This window comes from Sinohyriopsis cumingii, chromosome 18 (assembly GCF_028554795.1).
Source record: "Sinohyriopsis cumingii isolate HCF-2022 chromosome 18, ASM2855479v2, whole genome shotgun sequence".
NCBI classification, from domain to species: Eukaryota; Metazoa; Mollusca; class Bivalvia; order Unionida; family Unionidae; genus Sinohyriopsis; species Sinohyriopsis cumingii.
In genome coordinates this window covers 74740239-74754955 of record NC_142978.1, presented here as the reverse complement: position 1 = coordinate 74754955, position 14717 = coordinate 74740239, and the positions used below count along the sequence as shown (strand labels likewise).

At 40.2% G+C, this 14717-nt stretch overlaps 1 protein-coding gene across 2 annotated transcripts in view; it reads right to left on the bottom strand.

Moving 5' to 3' along the window:
• The window catches only part of LOC149776992 (uncharacterized), a 113173-nt gene that overhangs the window by 39972 nt on the left and 58484 nt on the right, over positions 1 to 14717 (bottom strand). For both annotated transcript variants that reach the window (XM_089941745.1, XM_089941744.1), the window contains one exon: positions 1305 to 1398. In XM_089941745.1, the coding sequence (XP_089797871.1) occupies positions 1305 to 1398 (94 nt within the window). The remainder of the gene's footprint in view (positions 1 to 1304; positions 1399 to 14717) is intronic.

Here is a 14717-nt window from a genome sequence, read left to right as displayed (position 1 = left end):
AAAATTGATTATATTTTATTTTAATGTAACTTCAAATGATTTAAACTTTCACACTTGTATTACAAAAGTCTATAGGCAGATCTGAACAACAATGTGTCAGCACGTATCAAGAGAAAATGTACAGAACAAGCATCATTTCCTGTGGAAAAAGGTAAATATGAGAAATGTTTTCCTAGCATATTATTTGTACTTTATGAACACTGGTCACAAGTAATTCAAAATTAAGCTATTAGTGTACAAAGATCATTATGTTCACTGCAACAATAAAGAGTACCACAAACAGCATACAATACATCCATCTTGTGAAATTTTCCCTACTAAACCCAGTTAAACTAAACACCTAAAAATTTCTTCTTTAAATTTAAAAGATGGTTTGGTTTTGGTCTTTTTTTAAACATAGCTTTAACAATTTTTCAGTCATATCACTACAATGTCTGCAGTGTGGCAGTTTATAGTAATGTCAAGCAAGGGGCATCATGCTGCAGATATGTAGCATGATGTCCCACCCAGTCACATTATCCTGACACTAGCTTGACCAGTCCTAACACTAGCCTCTTAAAGCTGAGCACCTAGCAAGGCAGCTGTTAGTGCCATTCTTATAAGTCTTTGGTATGTCTCAGCCAGGGTTCAAACCGGATACCTACAGCATCCAGGTTAAAAGATGGAATATCAGCAGACATCATGGATTAAACTATAATAATGTCAAAACTTTTCCTGATAACAATCTTGCTTTATCCCCAAGGAAATATAGTGGATTGCACAAATCTGAGCAATTCCTCAACTTGTTAAGAATAAACAGGTTTCCAAGTATTCAATAAATAAAGTGATCTGGCATCCTTTCCACATTCTCTTTCGCTTCTGACAAAAATGCTGATATTGACTCAGGTATCACAAGACAATGTAAAATCTCGGATGAGAAACTGTGAGTAGTTTAGTGAAATTGGGACCTGAACCTTTAAGCCAGAGACTTGTCCAATGCATGGTAAGGTGTGGACCTGATTAAAATTTCATCAAAATATCTGTAAGGGTTAGAAAAGGGAAACTGGCTACAAACTTACATTATCCCTTGCTTTCACCTTGAGAGTAGGTATCCATAACAATGTCAAGTCAAGAAATCTTACAGATTAAAATTTCATTAAGATATCTACATGACAATAATCAACCCATTTAGCATCGGTACCAAACATGAAAAATACATTAATTATTTATTTTTTTAAGCAAAAAGAATATAAAACTAAAAACCTGGCCGGCAAACTGCCACAATTTAAATTGTTTTGATTATATGGAGATAATAAATTTATCACCTTCTTGCACCAATAGAAGCTCTTTCCTCAATGAACACACCTCAGCTGTGGCCACTATTAAATCAGTAGACATACTTTCATACATCGTTTCCATCTGGAAAGTCAATTAGAAAAGGAACCAATATAGTCTTGTAAATAACAATTATTGTATTATGTAATAATGACATTGTGAATAGACTCTGCGTTGAAACCAATTTCTGGAGAAAATATGTTTCTGAGCAAAATACTACCTCTTCAAATACATTACCTTATCATATGTTCAGAGAACAGGTATGAAGAGAATGAAGCAATATCACCTTGCCCTGGAGTTGAGCCAGACATTAGTCTCTTTCTGAATGTAAAGCACCTTAAAGTATGATGTGAAATATGGATTTGGGTTAGCACAGCTTAGTGAGTGGACATCTTGAAAAACGTTTTTGCTCTTGCAAATCTAGCAAAGGGGCCCCCGAGTGGCCGACTGGTCTAAAGCGCTGTCCGTTATGGATCACTGCCACCTCACCTTTGTCTGCGTGGGTTCGAGTCTCGGATTCGGCTAATGTGGGTATGTGAGAAAGCTTGCCAGAAGCTTCTCGTGGGTAGGTGGTTCTTTCCAGGTTCTTCCTCCACCATTAATACTGGCTGCCATGTATAGCCTATCATGTGCTAAAAAATGGTATTAAACCCTACAACAACAACAACAAATCTAGCGAAGTTACATAAACCATGTTTTACAAAGTTGCTGATTAACCTGGGAAGGTAACCTGTTGCACTGTTGATATAGGTTCCAACAGGTCAAAGAGAGGCTTTATCGAGTAAACAGCATGAGATGATCTACTGGAGTGCTGCAATGATAGCTGCAACACTAATTCCATGTTGTTGTTGTTGTTGTTGTTGTTGTTGATGTTGTTATAGGGTTAATGCCACTTTTCAGCACAAGATAAGCTATACATGGTGGCCAATATAAATAGTGGAGGAAGAACCTGGGAAAAGTCCAGAAAGAACCACCGACCCACAAGAAGCTACTGGCAAGCTTTCTCCCATAACCACATTAGCTGAATCCAAGAATCGAAGCCATGCAGACAGAGTGAGATGTTAGTGATCTGTAACGGTGAGCGCTTTAGATCATTTCACCACTCAGGGCCCCCAATCCCATAATATAAAGTATAAAATCAAAACAAACATAACAATTCTGGAAAATCACAAAATTACCTATGTGTTTTGTGGTATATCACAGCAAAACCTACTTGCATGGGGAAACAGAATAAACATGGAAGTGGCCCGAGATTTTGCATCTACTGGTGAGAAATATAGTTTTATTTTAAACAAGTGTTATATCAGTATCAGCAAGCAAATGAATAACTGAATGGAGTTCTTCTCATTTTTGACAATTTAAATTGTACATTCAACTGTCATTGGTTTGTTTTCAGTCACTAAATATAATGATTACTATTGTTAGACTGGGGAAACCCTGTTATTGGTTGTTCCTTTTCAGTTTTACTAAAATGCATATAAAAGGATCATAAGAAAGAACAGTTTTAGAACTTAAATGTACAAATGGTTAAAAGTACATGCCTAAGTACAGTGCAACCCTGCTATAACGAGATAATTAGGGTCCAAAAAATTGGCTTACATTAATAGCAGGGTCGCGCTAATGCTTGGTTTTACAGTATATTACTTTTTCAGAGAACAACTCATTGGTACATATATGTGTATTCATGTCTAATGTATATCATGAATAGGGTCTCAACACCGTTTACTATCATGCCGTTGTGGCATGCAGTTCATCCATAATGCATGTAATTCCATTGAAAAATTGCACACAGATTTAAAATATTCAATAATTTTGTTACAGATCATTGAGTTTGAATTCAACGTTTAATATAAAGCATGAACAGAGTATTAATACCATTTACTTACTGTCTGATATCATACTGGCGTGGCATGCACTTAATCCATAAGACATGGAATTCCATTGCAAAAACTGCATACATATTTATACTATTCAATAATTTTATCACAGATCGCTATGTGTCTGAATTAAATGGGAAAAATTGACAGCAAAATTAGGTTAAGAAAGACGAAGCACATGTACGTTTCATTACATTCCAGGGTCTATGAACGTTATCTGTACAAATTTCATACGGCTAAAATTTTCTCAAATGCGTTTCCATGTACCTTTATCCTTTTTAAATTTCCAATAAGTAACACTTGTACGCCTTGTTACATGTTTAGGCTCGAATAAACAGTAACACAAAAACAGTGAAAACAAACAAGCTTTTCAAAACAAATATTTTATTTTCCTGGAAAATTCTGTAAAAATAAAAATAAAAGAACTTATAGTTTCAAGAATCAAATCCAAAATTAATCTAGGAATAATCCATGAATTAAATTGCAAAAGTCCTAGTAATAACTGTTCTAATAATTTCAAATTCGAATCCTGATGTAAAATCCAAGATGTATGACGATGACGTATGCTGTAGTCAGTACTGTGCTTATCTACAGTTCCTTGTAGAAATACAAATAATGGCACTCCGGTGTTGGAAATCCAAATTAAATTTGTAAGCAATGTCTTTCCCTGTGTGAGCACTCTTCACAATATTTCCAGACAAATAAAAGAATTAATCCTTTTTGAATCAAAGTGATTTGAAATAACTCCAAACAAGTAATTTGAAATAACTCTAAACAGCACAACATAACACTTTAACTGCCCAACTTCTACTAAAAATTATTTCTTTAAAACAATGAGTTATATGGGCTTTCTAAAAGGGTCATGTGATCATGTTTATATCACATACACAGAATATGGCCTTGATTAGACCAATGATTTTATCCCCAGAATAAAAAATAAAAAAAGTGTTTACTTCTTAACCCAAGTAGTTTCATCCTGACATTGATAACAACCAATCATTTGAAAATAAAATAGAACTTTGTTTACTGATTCTGAACCCAGGTCAGAATTTAGACCAACACATGTTGTTTATAAACTAACAGTCAAGGTCATACCATTTTCTGAGAAAGTATCATCTATAGTGAATAAATTTACATTATAATAGCATATAATAGAATAAAAATTGTAAAACTGACAAATTAAATTATATATATATATATATATATATATGTATGTAAGCAGCAGAGGGGGCGAATCCGACATTTTGTCCAATCGTCATTTGGCTTAATTAATACTTTCTGCAACTCAACGATCTAGTGTCGTCAGCGCCTGGTAAAAAAAAAACGACGTCGTCGTCGGGGGATCGTCCAATCGTCATTTGGTTTAATTAACACCTTCTGCGCGTCGATCCCCAGCGTCGTCAGCGTCCGGTAAACACATCGATGACCGCGTCGATGTCATCGCCCCCTCTGCTGCTAAGTGGCTATTTACAATTTAACCGAATATTTGGTCAAGTCCGATACGATATCGTGTCCGAGGGTCATGTAAATTTATCGTTACAAATCCATGTGGGGTCGACTGAGCATGACTAAAAAAGTTTCGAAAAACATTAAAGTCCATGTCACCGCTGCACCATGTCTGCCAAATATTTCGTAGCGTGTGTGTATCAACGCCGTTGAATACAGCAAGAATATTACAGTTGTCTCTGATTACTTTTGGAATCTGAGTGTATCGTTGAGTGACATATATCACGTCAGTGTTTTTATGCCTGCCTCTGGAAAATATCCTAGCTGGGTTTTTTTGATTGTCTAACATAACATCATCGTACACGACTAAATTGTTAACGTCGCCATCAATATCATCGATACCTGGTGCATCATTGATATCTGTAATAAACTCAATAACATTTTTTTTAGCGATCGCTGATGCATTCTCATTGAAATCTTTCAACACCTCGTAGCATCGTTGATCATCTACGCTAGGAGCAACCAAATACAACTTATCCCACTTCATCCATCTCATTATTAAATTGAGTAACAATTGCGTCTTGCCGGATCCAGATGGTCCGATGATAATCATCCGGATCGAGTTTGGTAACGCTGCAACATGCTTAACTGGTTCTCTTGTTTTAGTCGCCGAAAAATCAATTATATTCATATCTCTATACATAAATTATGGATCTATATTGTGTAAAGTGTAGAGTGCGTACTGGCACATATGATATGACAACCGCCACAACAAGAAATAACAGATCGGCGCTTACTGGCAAGTGTGTACAATGCGGTACAAAAAAATTTAGATTTATTTCTATTAGACCCGGGGATGTTTTAAAAAAAAGCGAGGAGGTGACATCGCAGCCAGGTTATCAAAACTCCCCGGAACCCCGTGGGCAAAGTATCCAGGAGAAAAGCACCTCCCAGGATATAGCTACTGTGGCCCCGGAACACGATTAGATATCAGACTCGATGATCAAAATCAGCCCAAACCCGGTGAGTATCCAATAAACGCTATCGATAAGGCGTGTCATGCTCATGATGTTGCTTACAAAAGTAGCGATCTGCAACAGCGTCATATCGCGGACGTAAAATTAATTCACGCGTTAAATGCTATTCCTGATAAATCCGTCAAAGAAAAATTGGCTTCATGGTTGGTAAAATCGGCTATGAAAGGTAAATTAATGATGGGCGCTGGTAATTAATAACAACATGGAATCCATCTATTATTCTCCGAGAGGATACTGGAAGGGGAAGGCCGCAATTGGTAAGCTTGCAAGCGCTGCAAAGGTAACAAAGGCCACTGCGGCTAATTGGTTATCCAAACAGGCTATATGGCAAATTTATCTACCACCGCCTAAACAAATCAACTTCTCGCGCTTTGATGTCAGCGTACCTAATGAAGTTCATCAGGCTGATATACTATTTTTGCCGCATGACAACGGTTACAAATACGCGCTAACCGTAGTTGATGTTGCGAGTCGATACAAACAAGCGGAGCCGTTAAAAACAAAGTCAGCAACTGAAGTAGCCGCTGCGTTTGAAAGAATTTATCGAAGAGGTCCTCTGCGCTGGCCAAATCTATTACAAGTTGATCCCGGTAGTGAATTTCGCGGCGCTGTTTTATCAACGCTGAAATACCATAGTGTCGCGGTACGACGAGGTCATACTGCGCTACATCGTGATCAGGCAATTGTTGAACGATTCAATCGGACTCTTGCTGAACGGTTATTTGGATATCAATACGCGAAGGAATTCATCCAAGAAAAACGATCTCGTGAATGGGTCAAAAGGTTGCCAGGCGTAATTGCCGCGTTAAATAACGAGATTACCCGAGCAATCAACATGAAGCCCAGCGATGCGATTAAAAAAAAGTATATACCCGGAAGATCAAAAATAGATAGCGTTTCCAAGCCGATTCTCGGCGATGTCACTGTTAGATATCTGTATGAACCAGGAGAGCTTGAAGGCGGTAAAAAAAGAGCTACTGATCCTATTTGGAGTGTTACCACACATAACATATCAACGATAACACGATCAACTGGTAGACCACCGATCTATAGACTGGATTCAACTGCTCCTCAGCGCGGATTTACTCGCGAGCAACTACAAGTGATACCTGATGATACTCAATTACCCCCACGTGGCCTTAACTAGCGCCGTTGCGTCTATTGCACTCAAGACAAGTTAACCTCACATTGTTTTTGACATGACCGAGACTGTTATTGATCCTGTCCACGGTAAATTGGCGAGCGTCTTTATCCGAATAACGCCAGCGCATTACAAATTGCAACTCGCGCAGTGATTATTCTGTTGTTGTCGTAACGCAATTATTAATTCGGCATCAATATCAAAACGCCGCTGTTTTTTTTTATCCTGTTGGCGGTAACCCAAGAGTTTTCTATCAATGACGCTAGCATCAATAATGTCATCGTTGTCACTGGCTTCGTCAATAACAATTCTTCGAAGCTGATTCATTCTCCGTACTCTGGACACTGCAAGATAGACTAGATTTGACCATTCGATGCGATTATCAACTATCCAAACAATTGTGTCCGTGATAGTCAATCCTTGCGAGGAATGTATTGTCGTTGCGTATCCTAGCGTCCACGGGGATTTATCAGCACGTAGCGCGTCCTCGACGACGCTGATATCAACGAGCACAATATCATTCAGCACAAGAATTTGTTTTTTTGTCCCTGACGCTGTCGCGCCCGGGATTTCAACTTCAATGTTTTGCCGCCGTGTGTCAGCGGGTCTATAACACAACGGCACTGGACGCGTTGGAAACTTTTCCTTATGCAACGCAAACAACTTCCACTGAAGTGTGTCTCTGACTATCTTTCTGCTCGCTACAATTAAATCGTTTGGTTTCCATGTTTCCCAGAATTCATTTAACGGCGTTTCCGGAATCACCTTGCGGATTATTTCACACTGAATTCTATCCGGCTGTAATCTGATTAATTTTTTAACCTCGCGCAGTTGTTCATCAAGTGCTCGGTAATCAGTATCGGTTTCTTCATAATAGTCCACGAACCCGCTCAACCAATCATGTGGACCCTCGCCGACAAATGGTGGTGGTTGGCCATGGTCGCCACACATGATCACCGCTGTATTCGCGAGCAGCAACCAATCAAGAAACATTTGTAAAGTATCTAACGAAACAGTACATATCTCATCCCAGATGATAACCTCAGGAATAAATTTTTCACCCATTCGATCAGGAGTCCACTCACCGCCGCTGTATCGAAAAAAGCTGTGATAAGTAACGGCGTCAACATTTCGTTGTTTTATCTCTCGCGCTAGTCTATGGGTCGGTGTAAGCACGATTATACTTGCCCGCGTTCGAAATAATTCAATTGCCCGAGTCGTCTTTCCTGACCCGCCACAGCCGCTTAAATAAACCGTCTTGTGCCTACAAATTGGATCAGAACACGGTGGTGCATCAGACCATTCTGACAATTTATCACCACGTAAGTAGTCGTTCTCAACGGTGACATTTGCTGACGGGGAATAATCGCGTCGTATTTCATTTTTAATTCTCCATGTACCCCAACTCTCGTCCGGACTAGTAAACTCGGCTACGTTTTCCTTGTACTTTACGTTAATATAAAATGAATCAACGGCTACTCTAACCGCGGTGTCGGGAAATCTATTTATCATCGAGAATAAATTGATAGCGGCGTAACCCAGCATAGACGCCCTCAAATGCGGGTATGCCGGGCTGTCTCCATCGCTGTAGGTAACAACTGTACCCAACCTTGTTCCATTGGACAAGAAAGCTGTTTTGCAGTTCACGTATCTATTTTTCGCCACTGCGTCCTTGATTACGAAATCATATTCAACGTCATCTATAATCAGCCGTGAGCAATATCGTTTGTAATCGCAGTTTTTTCCACCTTGTGTGAACTTGCCGATTATTCTTCTACCGAGATCTTTTGCCTCGCAGTTTCGTTGGTTGAATATCCTCCTGGACCATTCGACGATATATTCCTCGTCGGCATCAATGTGTTTTTTGGACTCGTCAATTATGCTATCTAGACGCTCCGGTTCTGGTAACCAGACTTCAGTCTGTGCCCGGTATGATATAATCGCGTCACTGACAATCAACGAAACTAGCATGCCACAATCAATCATATACCGTAGCAGCGCTATTGGCAGCCACTTCTTTTCAGCCATGTGTCTACCGATCCAAATATAGCAACAGCGATGGAGTCTTGCCGCGAATTCAAATGATACTATGCGAGCGAATCCGGTTAAATCAAAATCAGGCAGTGGTCCATTAATAGCAACACGAGTCATTTCATGTCTGGGGTGTCCAAATCGTTTGAAATACTCAGCGGCGGATCCATACCCGAGAAAACTCGCTGGATAACAGGCAACCATATCAACCGAGATCATAGCGTCGCGGTTGTATTCAGTGTTCCATAATCCACCGTGATAGTATTCCAAACAACTGGATTGTACATCCGGTAGAAATTCCCTGCGCGTTGGTCTCCACGCATTTTTCCTTGCTGCAACATGAGCCGCAACCGATGGAATCGTAAAACAATTTGTTAGCAGTTGTTCATCATGCTCCTCAAATTCTATGGCGGTTTTTTTCATCCTGTTGTGAAATGCTTCAGTGCGATATAATTCACCGTTTGGTCTTACAAACTGATCAAAGGTATCCGCATCGTTTTCAGCGCTGCGAAGTAACCACACTGATACAGGGTCGTTTTTACACAAACAAGCAATAGCATCAAATAGTTTCCTCTCCGCGAGAAAACCATCCTTGGAGAATTCTTCGGGTATATACTTTACTGTTCTATCCCGTGGAAATATTGTGATCGCGGGCGTCCATGCGTGTTCGTTATGATCAATAATTTTGATTGGGGCTCCATTTGATTTGTACTTTGATTTGTATAATACTTCACTGGTTATCGTTGTAACGGTTATCGGAAATCTCAACGACGTTTCTAATCTCGCTATGTCGCTGATGGTTGCTCCACGCTCTACTACGGTTAGTTCCCACTGGTTGATTTTGCTACGTCGTAAATCAGTCAATTTGTTTCCTCGACATGCATTTGTAAAATGCTCTATTATTCGTTCTGCTACACAATTTATCCCCGTTGACTGTTTCATTGGTTTCAGTTTTCCGATATCAGGTTTCTTATTTAACGGGTATATTCCATAAACAACTGCTGTTTCAGGATACGCTCGTTCATAGTATGGTCTGTCAATTCCGGTTAACAACCCCGGCTTGGAGTCGCGGCTGACAATGACTGTTTTCTTGTCGCTGAGAACTGGTTCAAATTTATCACGTATGATCCAATCACCTGATTCCACCCGGACAATGAATTTTACTCTGAAGAAATACTTTTTACCGTCAAGTTGTGATATTATCGTTGCTGCGCGGTTGTCGTTCATGGTAGCATCAACAACACCATCAATTCAAAATGTTGACCAACTATGAGATGCACCATCACGCTTGAATTCATTGATACAATCGCGTATTTTATTTAACAGGGTTTTATCGTTTATTAACGCTTTTGGTACGTCCTTGAGGACTCTATCGAGATTAAACCTAATATTTTTCCAGGGCTTAATTGCTGCTAATCTCTCGAACTCATCCATATAATTAAAACAAGTATTTAAATAAAAGAATATAGTATAATGAATAAATGCAAATGGTTGATGATTGGGTCGACAACCCCGTGCAATAAATCATGTAGAGGTGAATTCTGCGGGTATCATTTACAAAGCGTTCGTAATGGTTCTCTTGGCCCCCTCCCGTGCTTGGTTTGCAACACTGGTGTAAGAGGAAAATCGCAGTTGTGTATCAATTGTGGCGGAAAGCGATACAGAGAGTTAAAGCGTTATTATGACAAACGAATTAAAAACGCCGTCATTGACCCCACCGCCGACTTCGTCATCAAAACTCCTCAAGACTACGTTGAAAGATTTATAATTAAACCAAATAATAAATTAGACAAGTAGTATTATTATATAAATGGACCAAGAATTTCAGCCGCATCCCCTGCTCGTCAATTACGAGGCATCCCGCGACGGCATTGTTAGAAACCGCAGACTGAAGAAGCCGGTTGGTACCGTAAATAATCACGGGTATTTGGTGTTTGGTGCCGGGGGGAAAATTTATCTTGTTCACAGGGTGGTATATGAAGCGTTTAACGGACTGATCAACGACGGTTTCGTTATTGATCATATTGATGGATGCCCTCAAAATAACAGACTGTGTAATCTGCAAGCCATCTCTCAGAGTGAAAACAGTAAAAAAGGCCAAACTGGTAAGTGCTCAAAGCAAGCAAGGGGTGTCAAATCGTTTGATACATCAACGCACGAAGAAAAAACATTTCACTCCATGAATGCGGCAGGAAAATATTTCGACATTTGTAGGGCCTCAGTACGATTTGTTGCAGAACGAGTATATCAAACAGCGATCTCAAAAAGGACCGGATATAGAATTCGATTTTCGTATATAGATACGAAGTCACCGTGACAAGGTCACGTCTGTTCCGGAAGAAAACGAAGTATTCAGTGTTGTTAAACACCTCGGGGTTGATACACGGGGGTTCATTTTGTAAAATAATTTTTTTTTAATTTAAAAACAAGATGTTCTGTAAGAATAATGAATATCGAAGACATCAATAATATATTAGCCGAGATTTCAAAATTAAAAAATCAAGGAATTGAATTATCTGATGGTCTCGACAGTGAAAAAATATTATCCGATTATGAGATTATTAACGAACAATCGAAACAGGGGCGTTTTACCCTGGCCCGCGAGTACTTTTTTATAAAACGATTACAACATACGATTAATGAAAACTTGTACCACAATGACGCAAATGCATTCATTGGACTATTTACTGCCGTTGAAATAATACGAAAAAAACTTGGACGTGTTTATGAACAACGCCGGGAGATTTCTAGTAAGATCAAAAACATTAGAAGGATTATAGACGGAGCCTCCGATGGCACACTCGGCGAGAAATTAGAAATTGCGGAGCAATTGCAATAATGGTAGGCGAATCACTCACTACTCGGCTAGCCAGAGAGCGGCTAGCGGCGCTTAAAAAGTTCATACCGTTACGAGACAGGGTCCGAGAACAACTTCAAACGCGGCAACAAATGCAAACTGATTTTGCTGTTGGAAGCGAACAACTCTTTGCCCCGGTAACTAAAGCGACCAAAGATGTTACGGCGGCAACTGTGCCCGTCCTCGATGCGCTTGAAAAGATAGCGGCAGAGACAAAAGAAACAAAAAGGTCTTTAGAAACACTTCCTGCGAAAATAGCGGCTGCTACAACACGGAGGTCACCACCACTCGCTATAACCGAACCACAAGAACCTTATGTTACAATGGCCGACGAAGAAGAACTAGGCGCCACCGCAAGAGAACCAGAAGAAGAAATACCGGAAGAAATACCGGAAGAAATACAGAAAGAGGGGAATATACCCCGTAATGTACTCAAGAAGAGCACAATAGATCAAATTAGAGGCTTCAGCAGCAGGGAAGAATTAATTAATTTTGCTGCCAACAATTTTGCTAAGAGCACACGAGATAAGGAGCATATCAATAGCGGTTACGAGAAAAATATAAAGACGTTAAAGGATTGGGCAAGAATAGTGTATTTAGCAAGTAAACACAGAGATGCATTACCACATCGTGGTGATTCCGATTACGACACATTCCACGAGGAAGTTAAGATTAGAACACCAAAAAAAGGAAAAGGATACTCTGTTGGTAAAGAATCCTACGGCGTTACCTGCCCTAATAGTGTTCTCAGTGATATATCATGGCTGGAAGTACTAATCGGAGGAAAACGAGCCGGAAATAACTCTCCGGAAATAATCAATGAGGCCGCTGATATTTGCAAGCGGTTATTTGCAGGCGGTATCATGGACATTAATGCATATCGAACGCTCATAGACGAACTCGTGGATGATTAATTGGAAAACTGGTGTTTTTAATAAGGATGATCATACACTACAACCATGATAAACCAGTACTCGTCTACGTGGTAAACTCGCGATTGCCTGTTTACCGCGCGTACTATGGAGATGGTCTCGGTAGCACCATTGCGGGGTTATTTACAAGAATGGCTCCAAAAGTAGCGCCGTTAGCCAAACAATTAGGAATGAAGGCTATTGATGTTATTTGTGATAAGGGAATCAGCGCTACTGGAGATGTTGCCGGAAAGGCGCTTTCAGCCGCGCGGGACAAACTAATGTCGTTGGTGAGGAGAAAAAAACAAAAACCACCGGTGATGCCATCAACGACAGTGATGCCTGCAAATGTCAGTAAAGTAATAAATAACGCCGTGGAAGAAAAATTAGAGTCGTTGGCGGCTCAGTCATCCGCCGATGCGTCAACCAACGCGATCATTAACGCGATAGCGGGAAGTGGTCTACGACGAAAAAATCGCAATTGAAAACATCAACATGATAAATAATAAAATCTTTGCGCGAACCGCTGATCCCGCGTTTGATATGGATGCCCCAGTGCGCAGGGATGATTCTGTCCGTGATTATCAATATTATTCTTATTATGCAGCGCAACCTGACCTACGATCGCGAATTGAACTTCAAGTCCAAGATACCAGTAAATATTTTTTGCCGTGTGAAGCGTTTAACGAAATTGAGGGAGAACTCGTGACAAATGCTGCCGATAATGCACCATACGCAGATGACGATCGTGTTCGAGTTGGCTTCGTTAACAACGGTATCGTGGCGTTATTTGAGAGCGCCAGATATCTAATTGACGGGCGAGAAATTGAATCAATAGAACGCGAGGTTGATGTTGCAAGGACGATAATTGGGTTAGCGAGGTATTCAGATGATTATACAAGATCGGCGGGCCCATCTATGATGTTTGCAAAGGATACCACTAATAACGCTGATCATCTTCAGTACGTCAACGTGCTGGTGGAAAAAGATACCGCAATTGACCAGGCTGAAGCAAATAACCCAGACCGCAGAGCAAAACCAGGCGCTAATTTCAATATTATAAAGAGTATCAACAATGATTACAATATGGGATTCGCAGCACGAATATTGATGCTAAAAAGACCACACCGACAGTTTTCATGCGCGATTCCACTCCATCACATATTTGGATTCTGCAGAAATGTCAGGAAGGTTATCTATGGGGCTAAGCATACAATCGCGCTGACGCGAAGGGGCGATGATAACAATGCAATATGGCATGCTGCTGGCGTCGCTGCCGGTAAAGTCATTTTAACTAAAATGGCATTGTGGATGCCGGTGCTGACTCCATCAGTTACCACGGAAGCACGATTGTTAGCATTTATGGAACAGGGAGGAAAATCGTTGTTGAGTTGGCTAGCGGTAACAACTGATGCTAAAGAGGATAACGTCGCCGATACGTTTACATGGCACCTGGCATCAAAACAGGGTGTTTCAGCCCCGCGTCATATATTCATAGCGCTACAGAATAGGTAACGATTGGGTAATCAAGAACGCAGACATATGATATTTGATCAATTAGGGGTCAGGGATGTTTCGCTGAGAATAAACGGACAACAGGAACCATCCGAGGATATACAGCTTAATTACGGCGACAACCATATCGCACGTGTGTATCATCGATTGCTGTCATATATGGGTCGTGATCAAAACGTCGACACTGGTTTGCAAATATCGCAACTTGATTTTAAAAACCTGTATCCGATTTATTATTTTTCGCTGGAACATCTTGATTTAACGAGACAATCCGTCGTTGATATACACTTCCGAGCTCGTATAGCCCCGGGTGGTGTTAATTATAGAGCGGTTGCTGTCATTCTCAGCGATAAATCAATGCTGCTAGAAGGTGTTGGTGGACGAATGAGAATCGTTGATGCGCCAGTGGAAAACATGTAATTGAAAACACAAACGCGTTTACAATAAAATGTCGTATAGTGTTGTCAGTGTAGAGTTGACTGATGGTCAAGTCAAGAAATTACGATCAAAGTCGGCTAAACAATGTGGAACCACAATAACGCTGAAGCCGTCACAGATGGCGGGTGCTAATCATAAGATATCGTTGAC